This window comes from Lutjanus erythropterus, chromosome 3 (assembly GCF_056507025.1).
Source record: "Lutjanus erythropterus isolate fLutEry1 chromosome 3, fLutEry1.hap2, whole genome shotgun sequence".
NCBI lineage: Eukaryota > Metazoa > Chordata > Actinopteri > Lutjaniformes > Lutjanidae > Lutjanus > Lutjanus erythropterus.
The window spans coordinates 9,520,905-9,544,701 of record NC_139319.1 but is presented as its reverse complement, the minus strand read 5'-3'; the positions used below and the strand labels follow the sequence as shown (position 1 = coordinate 9,544,701).

General features: G+C 40.6%; 1 protein-coding gene across 1 annotated transcript in view; it reads right to left on the bottom strand.

Moving 5' to 3' along the window:
• Positions 1-23,797, bottom strand: part of LOC146329653 (uncharacterized) — a 61,837-nt gene that overhangs the window by 4,438 nt on the left and 33,602 nt on the right. Inside the window, exons 22-64 of the mRNA XM_084714923.1 lie at positions 23,382-23,426; positions 23,245-23,298; positions 23,112-23,156; positions 21,778-21,831; positions 21,611-21,655; positions 19,822-19,875; positions 19,385-19,429; positions 19,067-19,228; positions 18,893-18,946; positions 18,740-18,793; positions 18,608-18,652; positions 16,910-16,963; positions 16,723-16,767; positions 16,268-16,321; positions 14,705-14,758; positions 14,531-14,584; positions 14,329-14,436; positions 14,065-14,154; positions 13,100-13,153; positions 12,870-12,977; positions 12,508-12,615; positions 12,369-12,422; positions 12,232-12,285; positions 10,447-10,554; positions 10,301-10,354; positions 10,132-10,185; positions 9,985-10,038; positions 9,847-9,900; positions 9,609-9,716; positions 8,157-8,210; positions 7,908-7,961; positions 7,737-7,790; positions 7,469-7,522; positions 7,275-7,382; positions 7,132-7,185; positions 6,149-6,202; positions 5,958-6,065; positions 4,685-4,738; positions 4,555-4,590; positions 4,406-4,459; positions 3,964-4,285; positions 2,516-2,628; positions 2,255-2,323 (exon numbers count right to left, since the gene is read on the bottom strand). Coding sequence (XP_084571049.1) covers positions 2,255-2,323; positions 2,516-2,628; positions 3,964-4,285; positions 4,406-4,459; positions 4,555-4,590; positions 4,685-4,738; positions 5,958-6,065; positions 6,149-6,202; positions 7,132-7,185; positions 7,275-7,382; positions 7,469-7,522; positions 7,737-7,790; positions 7,908-7,961; positions 8,157-8,210; positions 9,609-9,716; positions 9,847-9,900; positions 9,985-10,038; positions 10,132-10,185; positions 10,301-10,354; positions 10,447-10,554; positions 12,232-12,285; positions 12,369-12,422; positions 12,508-12,615; positions 12,870-12,977; positions 13,100-13,153; positions 14,065-14,154; positions 14,329-14,436; positions 14,531-14,584; positions 14,705-14,758; positions 16,268-16,321; positions 16,723-16,767; positions 16,910-16,963; positions 18,608-18,652; positions 18,740-18,793; positions 18,893-18,946; positions 19,067-19,228; positions 19,385-19,429; positions 19,822-19,875; positions 21,611-21,655; positions 21,778-21,831; positions 23,112-23,156; positions 23,245-23,298; positions 23,382-23,426 — 3,114 coding nt within the window. The remainder of the gene's footprint in view (positions 1-2,254; positions 2,324-2,515; positions 2,629-3,963; positions 4,286-4,405; positions 4,460-4,554; positions 4,591-4,684; positions 4,739-5,957; positions 6,066-6,148; positions 6,203-7,131; positions 7,186-7,274; positions 7,383-7,468; positions 7,523-7,736; positions 7,791-7,907; positions 7,962-8,156; positions 8,211-9,608; positions 9,717-9,846; positions 9,901-9,984; positions 10,039-10,131; positions 10,186-10,300; positions 10,355-10,446; positions 10,555-12,231; positions 12,286-12,368; positions 12,423-12,507; positions 12,616-12,869; positions 12,978-13,099; positions 13,154-14,064; positions 14,155-14,328; positions 14,437-14,530; positions 14,585-14,704; positions 14,759-16,267; positions 16,322-16,722; positions 16,768-16,909; positions 16,964-18,607; positions 18,653-18,739; positions 18,794-18,892; positions 18,947-19,066; positions 19,229-19,384; positions 19,430-19,821; positions 19,876-21,610; positions 21,656-21,777; positions 21,832-23,111; positions 23,157-23,244; positions 23,299-23,381; positions 23,427-23,797) is intronic.

The window sequence follows — 23,797 nt, the reverse complement described above, 5'->3', positions numbered from 1 at the left end:
TCTGTGCAGAGTTTGCACGTTCTCCCCTGTATCCGCGTAGGATTTCTCTGGGTACTGTGTAGAGTAAAACAACTGCAGAAGTACAGTTGTGGGACTAGGTGTCATAAAAAAGAAGGAGGGTAATGTTTTCACTGTGGTATCCCTGCAAATGGACATATAGAAGTGTATGTTTCAATTATTCCTCCTCTCACCTGCACCAGCAGCTGTGTGTTATGGATGTAACCACCATTAGCCTGAAGAGCTACTAACATTACGGCTGTACTGCGACACTGTCAGCTGCTCCGTCTCGTTGTAGACTGTCTGTCTTCTCTTTATCCTGTTCTTGGAATCTGTCGTTGACACCAACTTCATGCAAGCATACGTCTGAGTGTGTGTAGCTGTGATCAACGCTGTGGTGGGTGTGATATCACAGTCAGTTCGTCTGCTGCATGCATGACGTGACCATCGTGCAAAACACGTGTGTGAATATGACCGACACAGAATCGGATATGTGACGCTGACCGGCCGGTCACCGGTCAGGAGCAGTCACGCTGAAAACTGGCCAGTTCTGGTATCTGGCCGGTCGATTGGTTTATTTACACTTCAAGTCTATTTTTTGACAATACGCACTTAAACTTGAGATTGATGTTCAATAAAAAGCACATAATAAATATACTAATATTACCATATCCTGCAACCTGGGCAGAGTGTGCTGGTCTCTGCTCTAGTTTGTAATGTAGGTTAAAATATTGTGGCAATGGCCACCATTTCCCATCATGCACTTAAAAGTAATCCTTTAAAAAAAATAAAATACAGTGCTGGACTGAGTAGCATGTTTGTCCGGATACAAACTTTTTGTTAGTGTTTCTAATGTGTCTGTTCAGAACATGGTGATTTATATTTTTAATTGTCATTTTTGTGTCGGTTCTCTGGCATCACTGTTAAACACTGCATTGAAAACTGTATTAAAAGCACAAGTGATTGTATAAAAGATGGTACTTGGGTTCGGGAACACGTTGGAAAACCGTTGTCAGTAAACAGTCTACAAATGCTTCTCTGGGCCTGAGCTCATCTGGGATGGATTGAGGTAAAGTGGAAAAGTGTGCTGTGGTCTGATGAGTCCACATTTTAAACTGTTTTCGGAAATCATGGACATTGTGACTTCCAGGCTTAAGAGGAGAAGGACCATCCAGATTGTTACCAGCACTAACTTCAAAAGCCAACATCTGTGATGGTATGGGGGCGTGTTAGTGCCCATGGCATCATGGGTAACTTGCGCATCTGTGAAGGCCCCATTAAATGCTGGTTTTGGAGCAACATATGCTGCCATCCATAGTAAAAGAGTTCAGGAACTAGACTGACCTGTCTGCAGTCCAGACCTGTAATGAGGTGCATTATTAAATGTAAAATATGACAATGGAGACCCCAAACTGTTGAGTAACTGACATCATATATCAAGCTAGAAATAGTTCAGTTCCGAAATGCTTGTTAAAAGATCAGTGCTACACATGATTCTGACTCAAGTTTTTTGGAACATGTTGCAGGCATCAAATTCAGAAAAATGTATATTTACAAAAAATTAAATTATTTAAAGTTTGAACATTAAATATCTTGTCTTTGAACTGTATTCCACTCAATATAGGTTGAAAGGTTTTTTGCAAATTATTGCATTCTGTTGATATTTACATTTTACAGAACGTCACAACTTTTTTGGCATTAGAGTTGTAATCTTTCTATTAATGCATTACATTATTTTGTTGCCATAAAAAGTAATGTATTGCTGTTACTTCAACACTGCTGCTCTGTGACAGAGCAGCAGTGTTGAACCCAGCAGTGTATGACTTTCCCCAAATAGAAATCTGCACTAGAAGATAAACTGAAGCTTGTTAGTCAGTCTGAAAACTTTACTGACTGTAGCAGCTCCTGCACTTCTGGTCTGTTCTTCACTGATATGATCTTGATTGCTGCCAAATCTCTGACTTCAGATGATCTGGTGGTTTGGTCTTAATCATAAAAACTGAGCAGTGATGCAAGAGACTTTGAAAATCAGCGTCTGCCAATTGATTTAAATGCTGCTTTGAAAACTCACTTATTAAATTGCTGAGTTTCTTTCTATAACCGACAAATAGCTGCTAATTAGCATTCGACCAATATGTCCCACATTTGCAGCAGTGTTTATAATTGCGATCAAACTGCTTCACATTTGAAGTCCTTTTCCAAGAGGAGTTGCATGAAAAAACACATACTGGCAGCATGCACATTCATCACACTATACCTGTTTTCCTTTCCTGAAATTACTGTACCAGGTGCCGGGTTTTTCCCCTTTCCAAGCTGCCAACTTCACCTGATGGCAAACAAACAAAAAAAAACAGCTTCAAGTTCACTAAATCAACACAGATGAGGAGTAAACAGTGTTTAATCTTTTCTAAGAAGTCTCTCAGTTTTTGGCAAAGGCTCCTGTTAGCGTTGAAACAATTTATCAAATGCTCAAAAAGAGGATTAGCCTGTGTGTGTGTGTTTCTGTATGAAAACTAACCGACTGGAACTTCTTGTCAGGGTACAGACATGTCTCTCCTTGAGCAGTGAAGTTACAAAACACCTTGAGTGAGTCTCTATGGCAACCCTGGTTGGGATCTATCCAGTACTCTCCTAGAGAGAGAGAGAGAGAAAGCGAGGAGGGCAACGAGGTCAGAAAAACACAAGGTTAATATCGCTGTCAACAAGAAAAACACCAAACACAGAAATAACACACAGATACAGATGATATTAGCTGGAGACACAGACACAAAGGTTCAGTGGCACCAACAAGGATTCATTTTTAAACCCAATTAAATCACAGTTTAAGTTCGAATTATGTTGCTGTAAATGTTTAGCCTAATCTAAAATTATGAAAGATTAAATTTAAATCTTAAGTTTTTATTCTAAATCTAGATTAAATTTAATTCTGTTGCAACAAAACCTTAAGCTAATTCTTCCAGTATTAACTTTAAGCTTACACTTGAGGAGGTTAAACTTTTAAAATGGCTGCCTTTCTGAGATGAATTGAGCAAAATAACCAAGTTCCTTAAAGAAAGTTAAGGACAGACTCGAACCCCAAATTGAGCGTTCCTCTGTCTTTCACTCCAGTTGATGATTCAGCCAAGATTTTCTCTGCCAGGCCATCGCCAGGCTAACTTTTTAGCTAGTTAGCAAACAATATAACTTTTTCTTGTTTGTTTGTTTAACTTTTGGCTAGCTAGCACATAATGTAACATTATGTTAACTTTTTAGCTAGTTAGCAAACAATATAACATTTTTTATTTGTTTAAATGTTTAGCTAGCTTGCAAACAGTGCAACATTTTAACTTGTTAGAAATCAAGCAGAAAATATAACATTTTGTTAGCTATTTAGCTAGCTAGCAAACAATTTAGTTTTGTAAAAGAATACAGAGCAGATTAAGTTTTATTTTGTATGATTTTTTTAATGTATTTTTTGTATTTTGTATGCATTTATTTCAATTTTGATAAGCAAGCATCTCCATATTCATTAAACTCTATTCCAGCCACTCCCAAACTTCTGTACAATGCTGTGTTCTTGTTGAGGACACCAAATACAATCTGTTAAAACAGATCACTTCTGGTTGCTTTTCTAAAATGAATCATAAATATTTTATGGTAATTTAAAAATTAAAAACATTCTATTTATTTAATTATTTTGAATTGCCTCTCAAGAATTACTGTTATATTTAATTTCAGTTTACATCAATAGAGTTAAATTAGTTTTTAATTGTCCAACAGAGCTCTGCTTAATTTTCCTGAATTTGGTCATTTTAAACCTTGTTTTGCTAAACTCTGATAAGAACTAATCTTAAATAAAAAAAATCATATTTCTTGGTGCAACACAGTCACAGACAGCTAGGAAGAAAGACAACATAAAGAGATAAAATGAGACCAGAAATGCAGCTGTGATCAAGGCAAAGTCGAAGACACGAAACAATAAAGTACCATCTGGAAGGTTTGGGTGGAGGAGCCACAGCTCCTTGCAGGTGCGGGCGGGGCTGTGATATGTCCCTTGTGGGTTACGCAGACCCTCCACCTCTACTTTCATAGAGGACAGAGACGCAAACACCTCCTCCATGCCTTGACCCTCCTTCTCCTTCATCCAACCTTCCTGCCCTGCCTGGTCTCCCTGCATCCATTCCTCCTCTCCTCCATCTATTGCCTCTCCTTCCTCCTCTTCTTCAAGCGCAGCACCGTCCACCAAGTTGTAGGTTCTCCTTCTCCTTCCTCGCTCTGGCAGAGGGGACATCCCAGCTGCTGGCAGACCCTGAGGACAGGAGAGGAGACCGAGACAGGTGGTGAGGAGAGGAGAGCAGGAAACACAGATGAGGTTTGAAATGTTAACTGTATGTTGATAGGAGTTGTCTGGTCGTTAAGTAGAACTCACTGGTGGTCCTGGAGGTCCTGCAGGTCCATTGTCTCCTCTAGGACCAATGGGACCCTAAAAACACAGAAAAGGGGATACATTTATGGTGGCATTAGGCTCTAAGGTAATATTACTGACTAATTTAAGAAAAAAAAAAGCATCAGAGTTACCTGGTTTCCTTTAGAGCCCTTTGGACCAATAGCTCCCTGTGAGAGAGGCAGAGAGACAAAGGTAAGACGAACAATGTGAAATACTGTACATATTTTGGCATGTACTGTCAAGATTATCTTGTATACTCACAGACAGACCCGTGGGACCAGGAGGACCTTGGGGACCTGGTGGACCAATTGGACCCTGATATTAAACATGAAACAAACAGAACTGTCAGATAAAGACAACAAGTGGAGGAAACTGCTAAGAATGCAATGTTAAGATCTTTTTATGGGATGAGATGACAATTAGAAAAATGTAGAATATCCTCAGCCCTGTGTCAGGAGGAGGAATAACCTGGTGGATTGTGTATTTCCCAGTCAGAGTTTCTCCAGGAACAGCCAGTGATTTAGTGGAACTCAGTCTGACGCTGCAAACCTGAAGTCACTGACTGACTGACCACTTGTACTGTGAGCACTCGGTATATGTATATATTGTACATTAATCTCAGTTAATGAACTGCGAATGAACTGCGAATACAGATGCTGTTAAGTTTATTTCCTGATTTTGTTTTTTTTTTGTGGGGATCTGCAGTAAAGCCTGGAGCAGACTTTCTGAGTTGTCTTTCTTTTGTGTGATCGTGGACTGGATTGGACTAAACTGTTTTGGGTTTGTGAGGAAAACAAAAAAGGCTCCTTACCAAGTGGATAGAGGACTGGTTTAGATAAGTTCTTAGTTTTGGCCAATATACAAAGATCTACTAAGGTACTTGTACTAGTTATATTATATTATATCATATTATATTAGACAGCTACATTGCTGCTACCAAATCAACTCATATTGATGACAACATACACAATATATATAGATGCTGAATTCAAAGAACACAACGAATAAATTAAAACACCATAATGAATACCAGCTGAAGGATATCCTGTAAAATACAGAATCATTTTTAGTTTGGCTCTTGTTCTCTTTTCTACCTCCGTTGAGTCTGGGTTGAATACAATCACAGTGTTTGTTGTTTTTCAGTTTAATTTACTGTCCAGATAGACACCAAGATATAAGACTGGACAGTCTGCACCTGCTGACCCTTAATTATCACTTGGAGGACCTCCTCCATCCTCCTTCTGAAGTCAATAATTACCTCTTTGGTCCCCCTCCACATTCAGGTTTGAAACATTTGCATCACACCAGCTGACAACCTCTCTTTTATAGGCCTGGTCATTGCCTTGGTTAAGTAGTAGTGGCATCTGAAAACTTTTGACAATGTGCATGTACCTAAATCAGACCTCAATCTCAAAGTTAAATTTCAATATCTAATGCCTTTAATCAAATGAGACTATGTTAGGATCATTTACCAAATTTATTACTGGTACTCCAGGCTTGTGTGGGTGTGTGTTTTTGTGTGTATTTTCAGCACCTCGTCTCCTTTTGGACCCGGTAGTCCCTGGTTTCCTGGCAGTCCTCGGTCGCCCTTCTCTCCGATGTCTCCTGGTGGTCCGATTAAACCTATTAAACCCCCGTGACCCTGCAGAAATGAGCTCAAGGTCAAAGTCAAGCCAAGGTCAGAGACATGTTTACATGCGTGTACGTCTGTGTGTGTGTCCGCACCTTGTCTCCCTTCTTGCCATGATCTCCCTTTAGTCCTGGTAATCCTGGTGGACCCTGAAAAGAAGTTAATACAAGTTTAAATACAGCAAGTGCAAACAGAAATGCATCCATTTACCACTGCTACACCTCCTCTAAATCAGAGTGTTTTGATCACTGTCCATAAACTACTATATTAGCTACAGCAGAAGGCCGTCAGCACAACCCCAGTTTGGAGAAATGGAGATGAATGCCTACACTGAAGCTAAGCAATATACTGCTGTAGACAGGGTCGGCAGCAAAATGTCTCTTAGCTGCCTAAAGAAAATATCTGAGTTTAGGTATACACTATATTTAAAGTATTTTCACCACTTAACCTTGCTGTCAGGCAGCCTTTTCTTAAGGGAAATCATTATATGAGCCAAATATTGTTCTGTCCAAACCAACCAAACTCCATAGGCAAAATCAGTCATTTCACCTCACGGACTATGGGGGTTGCCGGTCTACCGCTGCCTCGATAGCCTTGTTTGTTTGTGTAATTGTGTGACTCAAGTGAGTCTGAGCTAACCTTTTAAAACACAGAAGTCACACAATAACATAAACAAACTAACAGATCGAGGCAGCAGTAGATGAGCCACTCCAGCGGTCTCTGAGGTAGAGTCTGGTTGGTTTAGAGAGAGTCATATTCGGCTTGTTTAATGACGGTTTCTTGTTGGAAAAGGCTGTCTGATGATAAAGTAAAGCATTGAAATTATTCAAAATATAGTGTACAATTAAACTAATAGAATTTTTTTAAGTGGGCCTTTTCTGAGTGGCTAAAATACCTTTTGTTGCTGACCCTATCAACAGCAGTAACAAAGGTAATACACTGACTATCTAAAAGTACTTCATACCAGTTTAGATAATGTGAACTATCCTTTTAATGTCATTTGCAGGAGTATTTCATTTTATTCTTGTAGAAGTATTTTATTTCTAAATAAAGTTCTTGATTCGATGAGTCATCTTACCATGGGACCTGGGGGTCCCGTCTGGCCAGGTGGTCCATTTAAACCCTGCTCACCCTGAGAGACAGACAGACAGAAATAAGTCAGTCTCCATCTTTTTTTATGCTCCACTTCCACCGCGTCACTCTTCACTCTCTCTGACTTACAGCAGGGCCGGGGATCCCTCTTAAACCCTGGGGACCAGGTTTCCCTGGATGTCCCTGGCCACCTACGGGCCCCGTCTTTCCTATGGGACCCTCCAAACCGGGAGCGCCCTGAAACAGAGACAGAGACCTGGGTGATCCTCGGGAGATGTGAGAGTTCAGACCTTATTATTCACAGGGCTGTTTCTATCTCTCACCTTCGCTCCTTTCAGGCCCGCCTTTCCCTCCTTGCCTGGTTTTCCCAAGTGGCCCTGAAGAACAGCATTTTAAAACATTTTAACCTGAATCTGTCATACAGATGCATTGATGCACAAACACACAGATGCACACTGTGAGAATGCATTAAGAAAAAAAAAAAAACCCAACCTCATCCTGACAGGGCAGGAGGGTTTAATCTGTTACTTAAATAAACAAGAGAAAATGAGGATTCTGAGTGAATCAGAAGTGCACAAAAACCACACAAACCCTTCGGCCAGGAGATCCAGGTGGTCCAGGTTCTCCTGCCGCTCCTGGTGGTCCCTGTCAAATTAAAAGAAAGTATTATGTGGCCAGTCATTGCATTGTACGATGACAGCTTCTTTCTTGGTCATGAATTAGAGAATGTCATGCTGTTTGACATAGAGGGGAGGAGCTCACAGATTTCCCAGGCTCTCCTGTGTCTCCTTTAGACCCCAGCAGACCATCAACACCCTGATGAGAAAAGAAAAATAGTCAGCAGAAGAAAACTGCACGTCTTTTGCTCCATACAAAAAAGCTAAAGATATCTTTACTGCAACATGACAACCAATAGCCATGTGCTAATGTTGACACAAACATTAAACATCTTAAAGAAGAGTTTGATGAAGAAGTGGAAGAGGAAAATGAACAGAAAGACCAGGCACTCACATTGGGTCCAGGCTCTCCCTGCTGTCCGAGGTCCCCAGTGACACCGATAGGACCCTGAGAAGAGAAAGAGAGCTTGAGCTAGCATAGGATTATATTAATATACATTATATTGATGTCATTTAAAGATAACTTAACCACCAAATTGCATGGATTTCAATTGTTCAGAGCCAAAATGGAAGTTAAGGCTCTTTCAGATACAATGCAAGCACAGGATTATATTGTACAGCATAGAGCTGTAGGCAAGAAAATGTGTTTTTAATCATGTACTGCCCTACAAAGGCAGAGAGCAACAACTACAGGAGTTAAGACAAACTTTTTCCAGCTTTCTTTTCTATTTAAATTACTTTTTTTAAGGAAAATAAACTGCCAGGCACCCATCGTCTATGATTAATATTTATATCAGAATAATTTAAAGACAGATTAACCACCAAATTGCAAGGATTTCACCAAAGCTGAGAGGACAGTTACAGCTCTTTCAGATACAACACGAATCCCAGGGTTCAATGCACATTTGAATAAGTGTTCAGAGAAGCTGCAACAGAGCAAAACAGAGTGTTTGACGAACTTCTAGCAGGTTTTGTCATGTGTTGTTCCCAGGGAAGCACTAAAGCATATAACAAACATAAGCTATGCTTAACATCGAGGCTGCACACATTCTGTTGAAAGGGCTTTTCTCTCAAGGTCTTAATACAAGCATAAACTTGTGTTGTACAATTCAGGGAAATTCAGACACACACAATATTAACTCTTCATCCATTTTGCTGTCCATGTGTGGCTGGCCATGACTTTGGCCATGCAGGTATTCCTCACAGTGTTGTGCACAGAAAGGGTCTAAACTGAGATCTGCTAAGCTGTTTAGCTTTAACAGGGGTTTCACTGGGTTATTTTTCCATCATTATTGGATTTAGCTGCAGCCTCATTTAGTTATGAGGAAAACCAAACTGAATTACAATCAAATTGATTTTTCTATTACAGATAATTGCTTTTTTTTCTGTCTTTATTTTTCTTTTTTTAATTTTCAGATAACAGTTGTGGAAACATTTTGTTTTAGCTTTAGCAGAGGCTAATTCAACAGATGACCTATAGCTCTCTTTCTTTAGTTGTTTAGTTGACTCTCTCTCTCTGTGGTAGAGAGTGTAATAACTGCAACAGCAGCTTCAAAGCCCAATGGTTTGTCTCAGTTTTTACCTCCATTCTGCAGTTGCTGCAAATCTAAAAATGCTGTTTTCACAGAATTCATACATTTCTATGGCTTAATATTTTTAGATCATAAAAACAGATGTGAAAATATCCGATTCTGCTCTTAACTGTAATTACTGTGTCCTGTCTAGGGCAGATTGCAGTACATTATAGTACAAGAAAAACTGTATGAATGTGCTTTGTAATGCATTGCATTGTACAATGTTTAACAGTACAGTACTAAGACTGTTTTTTCATGTATTTGTTTCTCACAGCGTTGCCCTTGGCTCCATCCTCCCCTGAGAGGCCCCTGGCTCCTGGAGGACCAGCTGCTCCTGGAGGGCCTGTGTCTCCCTTCTCTCCCTGGTCTCCTTTTTCTCCCTAAAGAAGCAGAGTGAGCGATTAAGAGGGCAGTGACAGAGGAGCAGAGCAAAAGAAGCTTAACAACTGAAGATGGTGGAGCAACTTTGAAGACGTCTTTGATCAAAATAAAGCAAAAAAATAAACTCACCAGCCTCCCTGGAATGCCGACTGAACCAGGGTCACCTGCCTCACCATCCTCCCCCTTAGAGAGACAGAAACTATGGGTAATAAATCCCAGAAAGACACTATTTCTGCAGTCAAGGTGTGTTACTGTCCAGTTCTTTACCTTCTCTCCAACAACACCAGGCTGTCCTATCATACCAGGTCGACCATTCGGCCCCTGAACAACACAGTCGAGATCACAGTATGTTGTCAGAATACAAAACAAGTGCTTGACTGAATGAGGATTCATTAATATTACTGTCAGACTTACCTGTCCCCCAATAGGTCCTTGAGGACCATTAGGGCCTTGTTGACCAGGTGGACCCTAAAACCAGGTATTTAATGTGGGAGAAAGACATTGTTGATTTATTCATTTGTGTAAAGGAAGGAAAAATGTGATTTAAAAGAAGGACAGGTCTTTAAACAGGATATGAGCTCACCATTAGTCCCACATGTCCACTCTCACCCTTCTCTCCTGGCAGGCCAGGCATGCCCTTAGAAAACACACAGAGGATTAAAGTTCACTCTATCTATTCAGGAGACGCCACTTCAACGATCTGCACCCCGACTGCTGTACAAATCTCACCTGTAATCCTATTGGCCCTCTAGCACCCTTGAAGCCGCGGAGTCCCTCATCTCCTTTTGGTCCGTACATGCCCTGCTGGCCCCGAGGACCTGCCTGTCCATCTCCACCCTGGGACACACAGGAGAGTCACAAGTGAGTGTGTGTATGACTTTTAAACGATGATGAAGGGTCATGAAGTGTTATTATTTGATTTAACTGACAGAAAGGCAGGTTAGTTAAAAATTGGTGATGTCTGAGCTGAAGATATGACCGGAAATGGCCATGACTCCATACATGGGGAACATGCTCTACGAACTCAGCTACCCAGGTGCCCCTTTAGACCCATTTTTAAACCTGTATTGAGCAGTGACCTTGTCAGTTTAGCAGTAAATGTACAGTGCAGGTTGCAGTTTGTCAGTTCATACAGGCTGCAGATTATCAAGACCAAAGTAAAGTAAACCCGTGTTGTTTCCCAACTGCTAGAAAAAGTTTCACGGGGCATCGCTAATGGCAACCACCCAAGTATCTCGCCTATGTTGAAGGGGTGCTATCTGCAGTGGAAAGCAAAACAAAGTAAAGTACCAAAAGTGAGTGGGGTTGAGTCGAGCCATACCAATTCAGGGACACGCAGCATTAGATTAAGAAGTCACGTAAATTGAGGTCACTTCTTAAAGCAAGTCTAATCTATTGGCAGCCCTTTAATGACCTTAATCCAGCCCTTTGGTCATTTATAAATATTTTAATTTAGGATTTTATGATTTTATATAAAGAACCTGCTAACATTCTAAGTTTATGGCTATTGACAGTGTTTATTTGAATATCACCATTTCATTTTAGGAGGGTCAAACTGAATTTAAAAAGATGTTAAATGCAACATTGTGTTCATTAAAACAGCAAGCCACTTCTAAACCAGGATTTAAGGGTGTTATGTTATGTTGTACTTTTGCACATAATGTCAAAATGTAAAGTGGAGAGAAAAAAAAGAAGGAAAAAGGTGCACTGTTTTAAGTTCTTAACTTCAAAGAAAAAGCAAATCGAATAGACCTGGCTTAAAGCAATAGTTTGACATTTTTGTGAATAGACTTATTGGCTTTCTTGCTAAGAGTTTTATGAAGATTGACACCATAAGCCGCAGGCAACAACCAGTTAGCTTAGCTTAGCACAAAGACTGGGAACAGGGGTAAACCACTAGCCTGGCTTTATCCAAGGGTAACAAAGTGCACCTAAGAGAACAACTAAAGCTCAGTAATTATCACATTAGACAATATCTCATTTGTTTAATCTGTACAAAAACCTCAATGTAAAAACAAAAAGTTGTGGTTCTACAGGTGGTTATACGGGGGCCCCTTCTTGGTCAGGCTTACTGACTTCCTATAGTCTCTGTGGGTCACCTGGCTACCTCATGGTGACATGTCTCCCCCTAAAATCACAAACTGTAATCTAATCTCTGTTAATCTAACTGTTTCCTGGTTGTAGTTTCATATTTAACAGACAGGCACAAGAGATATTGATCCTTTCTTCTAACTCTCAACAAGAAAACTAATAAACATACTTCCCCCCCCAAAAAAGTAACTCTTGCTGTAATGATTAATGCATTATGAGTCCAAAATAAACATGCAAACCAGAGATAAACCAGACAGTGAATGTGAAAAACAGAAGTTTTCTTAGTCTATGAAATTTTAACTTGTGGGACTTTTGGGATTCACGGGCTTCTCATCTTATTTTGCTGCAGTGAGATTTGATTTCTTTTAGTTTTCAAGACACTAAACAAAGATAAAGAGAATACACAGAGAGGAGCAGACTCACTGGAGGTCCCGGCTGACCAATAACCCCTTGAGTGCCAGTGGGGCCTGGAGGGCCCTGTGGAGAGAGAGACATGATCAGACGCACTCTGGTTATACAGTACAGTCCGTGTTGATGTAGTTCTCCAGCTCCAGACTCACCGCTTCCCCTTTATCTCCTTTGCTGCCTTTCTGCCCTGGTTCTCCTTGTTCTCCCTGTGGATGCACACAGAAGACACACAATATATGACCACAGTACAAACACACTCGCTCTCTGACTCAAAGACACACTCAGTTGTACCTTATCCCCATCGTCTCCTGGTGGTCCTGCAGGGCCCGTAGCCCCAGGCATCCCTACAGGTCCCTGGTCCCCATCTTGACCTGCTGGTCCAATCGGACCCTTCTCTCCCTGGAACACACATACGTACACACAAATCACACGTTAATCTGCAGTCAAGCAAAATACACAAATGCAGACATTAAAAAAAGCAACTCATCCAAATGGTTTCCTTTGTGGTTTTCTTTCCATCATCACTCATGAATTTTTACTTTGAAAGAAGAGCGTCAATAAAATGGAGCATTAATGAAGTAAATTAATTCTAAAGGGAAATAAAAGAAATACTAAATGTGGTGCTGTAGAAAAAAGGACTTGGATATACTTACAGGCTCGCCCTTCTCTCCCATTGGTCCAGGTCCTCCGAGTGCTCCGCCCCGACCAGGCTGTCCGATGGCGCCTGCTGGTCCTGGAGGGCCTCTCTCACCTGTCGGTCCCTGTAGACAGGACATGTTGGCCCTTGAACTTCTTGCCAATTGAAAGTATTGAGGCAGAATAAACAATTTAGAAGGCATCCTGAACATGACCTGTAGTAACAACAGAGATTATTGTAACTCACGACGGCTCCTGGGGATCCACTAGGTCCTGATCCTCCTTTCAGACCAGGAGGTCCCTGCAAAGATCACACATAATTTGTAGCTTATGATCATGTATAACAGTGGTTTTCCAATTTTTTATGCACATCAAAGGCCAAGCCAAATTCTCAAATCTGTGCAAAATAGCTAAAAAAATGTTTTGGACTGATACCAAATATATTTTGACCAACAATCATATTATTCTTGACATTTTTATTCACAAAATAAGAATTCAAGAATTCGCTAGAAAACTTGTCACATCATAGCAGAAACACACTCATTTAAACCAAATATGTACAAAATTATTAAGTAATTAATTTGTCTCTGATTGGCCAACCCTATCCCTAAACAAAGCAACCTAACCAATGGAAGCAACAAGTTCTAGACAATCAGAGGAAGAGTTCCCCAACTGTGGGTGGGAAAAAAATAAGGCGCCCATCAACCTCACTACCTGACATCTGCACAAATGGCAAAAACTGACGTTCACTTTTTTACAATTATTTTTTTGGGCATTTTTGCCTTTATTATTAGATACCAGGACAGCTGAAAACTTGACAAGAAAATGTGGAAAGAGAGGGGGAACAACAGCCAGTGTAGGGCTGCATGCTTGAATCAAACCAGGGGCCACTGCAGAGGACTGACAGCCCACCTACATAGAGTACATACTCTACCAAGTGAGCCAAGGTCACCCCACTGGGACGGTTTTTAAAGGAATATTTTTTAGTATACAGACTTTGCCACTGTTTTGAGATATTAGTGTGCACAAAGTACAGAAATGGGAAATTAAAAAGTCATTCATAACTTTCTGTATAATTAAATATTGCAGTAATAAAATCCCACAGCACACCTGGACTTTGCCTGTGGCACACCATTTAGGAGCCACTGATGTATGATATTAATGAATCATGCTGCTTGTATGGTGCATGGTATACGTGTATTTGTGTGTTACCATGATGCCAGGGGCTCCTCTGCTCCCCCTGAACCCTTTCAGTCCTGCAGGACCGCTCTTCCCAGATGTCCCAGGTAAACCTGGGTCGCCCTGAGAAGATAAAGAAACAAAAAAACAAACAAAAAAAGCAACATTGTAAAATCAAAAGACAAATGACAACACTATGATGATGATTGATGTGTGTGTGTGTGTGTATGTGTGTGTGTGTGTGTGTGTGTGTGTGTGTGTGTGTGTGTGTGTGTGTGTGAGACTGTGTGAACCCACCTTTCCTCCTTCCTTCCCAGCAGCCCCAGGTAAACCATGCTCCCCGGGTACACCTGGTGCCCCAGGGTGGCCGCGGTCACCCGTTGGACCGGGTTCACCTGATTTGCCCTGAAACATACATAAGTAACACAGTGAATTACACCAACACAGCAGTTATGAATCACAACAAAGGCAGAGGAAATGTTACAGTTTCACAGCTCACCTGTGGCCCAACAACACCTGAGGGTCCTGGAGGTCCTGTCTTCCCTTGGAATCCCTGCAGTCACAGAAGAAGATGTGTAGAAAACATATTTTGGTGTGTGTGTGTGAAGAACATTTGCCAAAGACAAAATGCAGAAACTGATGACCTCATTTGACATTTGACCTCCTCACTCACCGGCTCTCCTCGTTGACCTGGGTGACCTGGAAGTCCATCCTTCCCAGCAGGACCCTACACACACACACACACACACACACACACACACACACACACACACACACACACACACACAAACACACACACAAACACACACACACACACGAACACATAAAAAACCACACATATGCCAAGACCAAGATGAGAAATTAATGGGTGCCAAAGATAAAAAGTGACCTCCAAAGTTTATGTAATGTCTGCAAAGATAAAGACGAGGGGCAGAAAAATGGTCTGAATAATCACAAGTACCGTTAGAGCATTTCACCCTGCTACCATTTTAATCATTGAGCTGTCAAATATTCAGAGATAAACGCAGGAACGGACCCCTGCAGGCCACTGCAGCTGAGTCATAGCAGCATGTGGACTTTTTAGTGCATTCTCAGTCAGAAGAAATTGACAGAAAATGACAGAGTACGACAACTGACGCAGTGTGAAATATTGGCACCATGCAGTTTGTACTACTATAAAATACAGTACCAGTCCAGCCACAATATTTAAAAAAAAAAGTTGTTGTTGTTTTTTTTTACCAAGCCAATCCCTACTACCCCGCCTTTCAGACATTGTGTCAGGGACCTGTTCACTGGAAAAATCAGATCAAACTCATCTGGATTCACATGAAGGATTGTGTTTTCATTGTGAAGGTCTCTTGCCCTTGTTTTTTTTTAATATATAACTTTGAGATTTAACATAAGCGAATGAGTGAAGTGCAAGAAATTTACCAGATATTCTACGAGTAATGCTACAGCAGTGCTGCTTGTGATTTGGCCCTCTGCAAATAAATAAGTTAATTGTCTGAGTTATTTTTTGATAATAAATTTCAATATTCGGAAGTGAGCCTTGTGTCTACATACTTGTAACTCCCAAAATCTCCCTGTTTTCCATCCATACCTTGTCCTTTTTAAGAATATTCCCATTAAAATGGTTCTGTGGATGACACAAGATGTGCTACTTCTCAACATTGTTAATGAGTCTCTCATCATCCCTGTTGACTGCTTTGATGAGGGGAAACCAAAACATCAATGATGTCAGTGTCAATTTTGACTAAAGAAGACAGTCTGAAGGTGAAGCAAGTGGGCAAAACTTTGCAAAAATAGAACCAGGACGAAGATTTTTCAAACAAGCGACACATTGCTTAGCCTGTTCGCTGACACATGGCGCAAAGAATATTTAAAGTGACTTGGGAAAAAAAAGAGCAACAGAAGATGGATTAGTTGGTAAAAAGGATACCATACTTTTCTGCACAGTGCAGCAGAGATTTTTTCAGTGAAATAAGTGTTATTTCCCTGAGAAATTATCTTTAGCTGTGCAAGTGTTAATTTGCAAGCGTACTATGCAAATGGAGTATGTCATATTTAAATAATGTGACATAAAAAAAAGATGATTGGGTGAATTAGAGAGGTGGTGGTGGACTAAATCGTTATCCTAGTAAACACAATCAGAAAAATAAAGATTATGTCTAGTGAATCAAGTCTAAATTCTAAATTTGTGTTTGTGCGTGTGAAGGTGTGTTTTATGACAACTCACACTTGATCCTTTAGGTCCTGGCTCTCCATTCCTTCCTTGTGGCCCTTGAGGCCCCTAAAAAGCATAACAAGACAAAATAACTGGCAATCAATCAACTAATTAATCAATTAGCAAGGGATAATGTATATATAAATAAACTCAGACAGGGTGATACAGGACAGGGTTTTTATTTTACTGTAATGACCTGCTTGTTGTACATTATTCCGTTTATTATATGGTTACTTACAAATAAATCAATAATTTCACACAAAATCTAAATTTATTTTATTAGTTTAAAAAGGATTTCATTGCTCCTCCAGAGTCAATGATCGGAATTGCATCTATTGCAGCGGTCTCTTATATATACCAACGTTCTGATATTCAGCAATAACAGACCTTAGAATGCCATAACTGACCAATCAGAACCACATCTTTAACAAAGCCATGTAACCATAAATACACAGTGTTCTTCTTACCTTATCTCCAGGAGATCCTGGGGGCCCATCATGGCCTGAGGCACCCTGTGAAAATGTACGTGGGAGGAAGAACATGAAAGCGGTGACAGATAGAAACTGCTGAAGCACAGCTAATTGTGTAAGTGAATTCATCCATCAACAATGACTGACGGGATGTTACTATTGGCTGAGAGGAGGGTCAGCTGACCTTTTCTCCTGGTTTCCCTGTGGGCCCTTTGGCCCCTCTGGCACCTCGTGCACCCTGTCACAGAAGAAACATGAGTGAGACTAAACGCAGGACAGCCATGAACTTTTACTGACCCGAGACAGACGGAGTCCAGTTCAGTAGGAAGTGACTCACAGTACAGTGAACTTTCAGGTTTCTGGTTCAGTGAACACAGGCATGACTCAGTCATCTGCAACACTGTGTTAAAATTACTAGCAATGATGAAGGTATGTTGTTAAAACCTTTGAAAAATATAAATTGTCCAAATTATTTAAACAAGACAGATTTTTGGAAGTTTGGGGGTAAGTGGAAACAAGCTGTAAAGTTAATGTGGCAGACTTGTATGAAACAGACACAGAGCGACATTAGCATTCACTTTCTTTTAGCTCCGTTTTTGGTCTCCTCCACCTGCTGAGGGAAATATCTGTCTTTTAAGCTGCTAAATGCTCCACTATGTTCAGCAATTAGTCACTAACTGAGCCTATCTCATCGACTGTGTAAGGCTGCATATATATATTCGCTTTTTGTATGGCATCCCTACAAATCACGGCTCCTCGCATATCCTGTGTTGGGAGTGGAGGTTGTGCACATCCTCAGAAACACTATGCATGCGCAAATGCAAACGTGGTCAAACAGTAAGTATATCTTCAGCCTAAGAGAAGTGGTTATGGCACTCTTGGGTCTGAATGTGAAGCCACTGCAGAACTGCCTTAAACCTGCATTCTTTCTAATGGCCATCAGGGGGAGACTCCACTACTTTTTAGGGCCTTGTAACTGGCAAATCAATACTATGCTGACCTCCTCAGCTCCAGCCTCTCATCCAAATATGGTCACTTCTGGCTCCAAAAAAACAAAAAAAAAAATGGTGACGGCCATAATAACAAACACAAAGCTTCAAAATAGCAGTCAGGTGATGGCATGATGGCTACCTCCACTTTTCTTACACCATCTATCTGCTGTTTGATGCTGGGCAGCTAGTGTACAGTGGGTTTTTAGAGCTTTTTCACTCAGCTGCTGTGACCAAAACAACGCTGTAAGAGTGATGAGAGTGAACCAAAACAGTTAAGTCACAGGCTGGACAGTGAAAACTATGTGTTGAAAAAGTAATTAAAGTTAAGACTCTTTTATTCCCCGTTTTAACTTCATAGATACATCCATTTCAAACGATGTAACCGTCACTGCCCACATACATCCTTTATGTTGGCATCGATGTTGAGCAATACACCCTCTAGAGGACGCCATTCAGAGTGAAAAGTTACATCTAAGAAGAAAAGGAAGAGTCCAAAGTTTCTGACAACAACAAACATGGCAACACAGGAGGAAGCTGTAATAATGTACCTCTTGAGAAAGAAGCAAAAGCAGAGGCAATGTTGTAGATGGCGTTGGTCTGTGCAGCCATTAAATTCATGTCGCGCTTGAACTATTGGCTGCACCACTACAGTGCTTTCAGAAAACATGCACAAGTACCATCAAAATGAATGCAGAGTGCAGCTCTGTCCATATCCGTATGCATATTTAACATTCAGCCTAAACGAGCATTTTAGGGTAACTGCAGAGACGGGTGATAATTATCTGTGGGTTTGTTGCTATGAGCAACCTTTATTACTTTACACGAGAGTTTCTCGAAGTGGCATTTCATTACATACTGAACGAGGGAAAGTTTTGAGACACAGCACTCACGTTAGGACCCCTCTGGCCTGCACCTCCGGGTTGTCCTGCAGGACCCTGGTTAATAATAAAGAGACAGTACATTAATGGGAAAAGCCTGCATTCTTCACATTACATCATCATGACTTTAAACCCTTTACTCACCTTCTTCCCTTTCTCTCCTGCAGTTCCCACTACACCAGGAAATCCATCAGAACCCTGAGGAAGAGGAAGGAAAACACATTCACTTTTTTTAAATTATATCTGTAACTTGTTTAGATTCATCCAATCGATCAGTGATTATTTTTGTTATTTTACCTTTGGTCCCTGTCGTCCTGGATATCCTGGCAGCCCAGGTACTCCCAGTTTCCCCTAAAAAAGAGAGAGAGACAATTTTACATTCAGTAAACTAAATTAAACTACATTCAACTAATCAATTAATTGACTAATTGTTGCAGCTCTACATTTAATATAATTACTTCTGTACTGTACCTTCTCTCCAGCAATACCAGAAGCACCAGCTTCTCCTTGAGGACCCATCTGGCCTTTGGGCCCCTCGGGTCCATCTTCTCCTCGGCTACCTGGAACTCCATTGTCTCCGACGTCCCCCTTTGCTCCCATTTCCCCTTTGGCCCCTGGGAAACCATCCTCTCCCTGTGGTCAAAATACAGTTAAACAACAATATAAAATCACAGAAGGTAGTGGAACAACAGCATGCATACTGTTGTTGTTGTGTGGAGATGATGTGATATTTTCAGACAACAAAACATCCTGAATGTGCACAGACGCCATCACTTTTCTGTCTCTCACCTTCTCGCCTTTGCTTCCCTTTAATCCTCTGATTCCATCTGCTCCCTGTCAAACAGGAGAGAAAACACAAACTGGAGGTAAACAATGAAACAGAAAACACATGATAAAATATCACTGGCTGTTCACGATATCTTCATGAGGTGACAAGAATATCAAAGCGCTGGCTGGTTTTGCAATAAACCACAATGGTCTGTTTAAGTATTTGGCTAGAATATGGCTGGGCGGTGACGTCTTGGGGAAAAAGTTACCTTAAGTTTTCTAAAACAACAGCCTTATTTTCAAATTAACAGACATGTTATTCTGTTTTTTTATTGGATGGCACTTCCTCAGCCATTCGAGGACCGTGAATTCATCATGTGATATTAAAGTCAGTGGATCATTAAGAGTCAGAAGCTTTTTACACAGTAGCAGTAATATGTCGTGTTCGCATTTCCTACCTTAACCCCTCGTTGTCCAGGGTATCCAACAGGCCCCTGCACTCCTACAGGACCCTAGAAATGAACACACGTGTTAAAGGAACAGTTTGACATGTAGGGAGATAAGCTTAGTCACTGTCTTTCTTCAAGTTGAATGGGAAGGTTGATGCCACTCTTATGTCTGTCTGTTCAGATGATGTTACAGCCAGTAGCCAGTAGGTTAGCTTAGCACACCAGGGTTTCTGCAAGTGTACTGCAAGCCTGGTTGCCCACCGAAGTAACGCCCTGCCAGACCTACCGGGGATTACGATTCAGACTTTTATGTTCAGATACCTATATTTTGAAACTGAGCATTCGCTACAGCTTTCTAGACTCTCCGCTCATCCTCTGCTGTATTTCTGCTGTTGTTACGATGCAGAGGTCACTGATGATGTGCTGTCAGGTTCATGTAGTATAATAACACAATTCTCTCTATATATTTTCTGATGTTAAGTGAATTACTCCTGCTGCTGTTCTTTCAGTAATTACCCTGTTTGGAATTTTAGCCTTTCCAAGTGATAAGCTAACTGACTAGCCTAGCTAGTGTGCCCTATATTATTGTGAACACACAGTTCACACGGTCTTCACAAAGTCACACAGAGAACATACTGATCTAATTTTACAGTCCTTAAATGCATTACTTATAATGTAACTTCATAAGGTAATGATATGCAGTAGCATTATATCATTTGTCAGTTTCAGTCTGTCTCGGAGACCCAAAGAATATGTGTTGGAGAGTTTGAAGGAATTAAATAAAAGGTATTAAGTGTATATTTTGGCATAACAGAAGTTATCACTACATTGACATGTATGATTCCTGTGAATAAACATGCTGTCTTCACTTACATTTTTAAGAGGATTAGGGGAGTGATAGAGAGTTTTGTCACACGGCGCAACAACAATCACCTGAAGCTCAAGATCAACTAAACCAACAAGAATGTGATGGACTTCAGTGCTTCAAATCTGGATGCTGCTGTAAGGAAGCTACAAATTCTAAAATGCGGATGCTTCACACACATTTTCAAACCCAGGAGATCTATACCACCACCACAGGTTCAATGTGGACACACTAGATTAGTGTCACCAACAGGACTGAACAATTAAAAAAATATATCTAACTGCAATTATTTTGACAGACATTGCAATTATATTGCAATATGATTTAGTATTAGAGGGAATGATAATTACATAACATCATTATTCTCATTTTCATTGAAATACATATTAGAATGATTATGGTGTGACTTTTGCATGGCCGCACAGCTCGCCTTAAACAAATATTGCAAATATTGACAAGTGTTTTTGCAGAATATTATGATGTCACAGTAAAGTTGACCTTTTACCTTTCAGATTTAAAAGGTCATTGATTTGTCATTGTATCCTTTTAGACATAATTAGAATTCTTGAGGTATGGCCAAAAACATGTTTTATGAGGTCACAGTGACCTTTGACCACCAAATGCAAATCAGTTCATCCATGAGTCCAAATGTGAAGAATTTCCCTCAAGGCGTTCCTGAGATATCACGTTCAAGAGAATGGGACAGACGGACAGACAACCTGAAAACATCGAGCCTCTGGCTACGTCTGTCGCTGGCACAGGCATAAAAATGACAAACTGTGGGAGCTAGGAGCACTTGGCAAGAAAGCAATAAAGCATACTTCCAGAAATGTCAAACCACTCCCTGATACCTTCTAGTCAACTGGAACAACAGCTACACAACATGCATCGAACACAAACACAAAAACAGATATATGCGTCCAGCAGACTTACCGGCAATCCTTTTTCTCCTGGAGTACCTTCTCTTCCAGGGTGACCCTATTGACAAGAGGATAATATCTGTAGTTAGGCATGTGATGTGACTGTTAGGATTAAGGAGTAGGGAATGCATTATGTCAATAAAAGTCTGCAGACGTGAGCACAAACATTCATGTACTTACTGGGGGCCCGTCGTTTCCAGGTAAGCCCTGCATGCCTTTCTTCCCTTGGGGTCCCTATGAGACAAAAGTCAGTCTGTCAATCACGACTCCTTCATCCAAAACTACAAGGGTGCTCTCAGTAGGGTGCAGATCTTTGCCAGGCAACAGATGGTGAAGCACCTACTGCAATGCCACCATAACTTCCAGATGCAACCAAGAGAGATTTGCAAAGTGTTTAGTCAAGCGTTTTTGTACAGAGATGCCTCAGTTTTCTTTAAGATACATAAAATGGTGTAATGGTACTGTAACCAAGTGTCCTCTGGCTACTGGCTACTGGGATGCAAACTCTAACAGCTGAGCTACTGGGTGCCTAAACTTATCACTTGAAACATCATTATTTATTTACAAAATCGCAAGCAAACAGACGGCTTTCCAAGACCATAATAGATATAAAAATCTAAGTTGTTGGAGAAACTCACAAAAGCTGAAGCTTTCTTTTCCACCTCCTTAAATGTGAATAACGCTGATAATAAAGATAATAAACTGAATATCTTTGGATTGTGGGCAAAACAAGACATTTGAAAAAAAACATATTGGGCTTTGGGAAGCACTGATTAACATGATAACATTTCCTGACATTTTACAGGCCAAACAACTCAATCAATTAATTTAAAAAATAACAGACAGAATAATCGACAATAAAAATAACCATTAGTTGCAGCCAAAGTGTTGGCATAGAGCTGATTAGGTTGCCTCAGTAACTGAATCTAAACCACGATCATGTTCAATTTTTCAGGTTTATAACCAAAAAAAAAAAATCCTAAAAACTGGTGCAGAATTAAGTGAGTTGAATCATTCATTTGTTTACCAGTCGTCCTTGAATACTCTAATATGGCGACTGCAAAGGTGCATAGTGGGGAGGGTGGTGAACATGGAGTTATTCATCCCATACTGTGCCTAACTTTAGTGGATCATAACATATTGGGTATGGAATAAATCTGCAGATGCTCAGATTTAAGATGAGACAAAATTTTTCTTTTTAAAAATTACTTCCTCTGGCTTTTATTGTATTGGACAGTCAAATATAGACAGAGACAGAGAGAGAGAAGAAGTAGAAATGGAGCAAAAGGTTATAATCAAACCCTGAGCGAGGACTCAGTGCATGGGGCAAATTCCAAAATGTGGCCTGCAAAAGACTAGTAGGTAAGTCTTGTTTTTAGCCAAGCAGTTGATGACTTGTGGCCCCTACCGGCTGTTTAAGAGGAGTGAGGAGTCAACAGTCGGTATATAACAGAGCAGTCATTAAAATAGGCTTACACCTGGTGGAGATAACTATCAAACTATAAGTGTCTTACCTTCTCTCCTGGGAGCCCCACTAACCCTTGAGGACCAGGGAAACCCTGTACAGGAAGGAGGGAGCATTAGTATTTATGTATATGCATCTATGAAACTGATTTATTTTGGAAAGTGTCTGTTCTCTGTTCGTACCAGGATTCCAGGGTTGCCTTGCTGTCCAGGTGCTCCAACGTCTCCCGGTGGTCCCTGTTATAAACAGGAAATTATGTCAGTGGAAGTATTTTTGTTATTAGGCTCTATTGGCTGCCTTCTACCTTTGTTATACTCACAAAGTTTCCCTTTGAACCTTGAACCCCGTCAATTCCTCTAATGCCCTGTGAGGTGAAAAAGAAAGACAGTTCATGGAACTTCTGTGTCCTTGAGAGGACAGATATCAAAACATCTTGGAAAGCACAGGAGTTTTTTTTACGGTAATACAAAAAGGTAGGAGACTGAAGGAGAGTGTATGGAGAATGAACTGTATACTGCATTAATTAAAGGGATGTTTCGGTTTTTCTGAAGTGGGACTGTATGAGATACTTAACCATAGTCAGTGCACTACCTCCAGTAGATGGTGGTTGACCTGCCCCCAGTTTGGAGAAGCACAGAGGAGTTCTAGCATGGAAGCTAAGCGATTAACTGCTGTGGACAGACTCAGTCAGCAACAAAATGTATTTTAACCACCAAAAAATCTACATTAACTTAA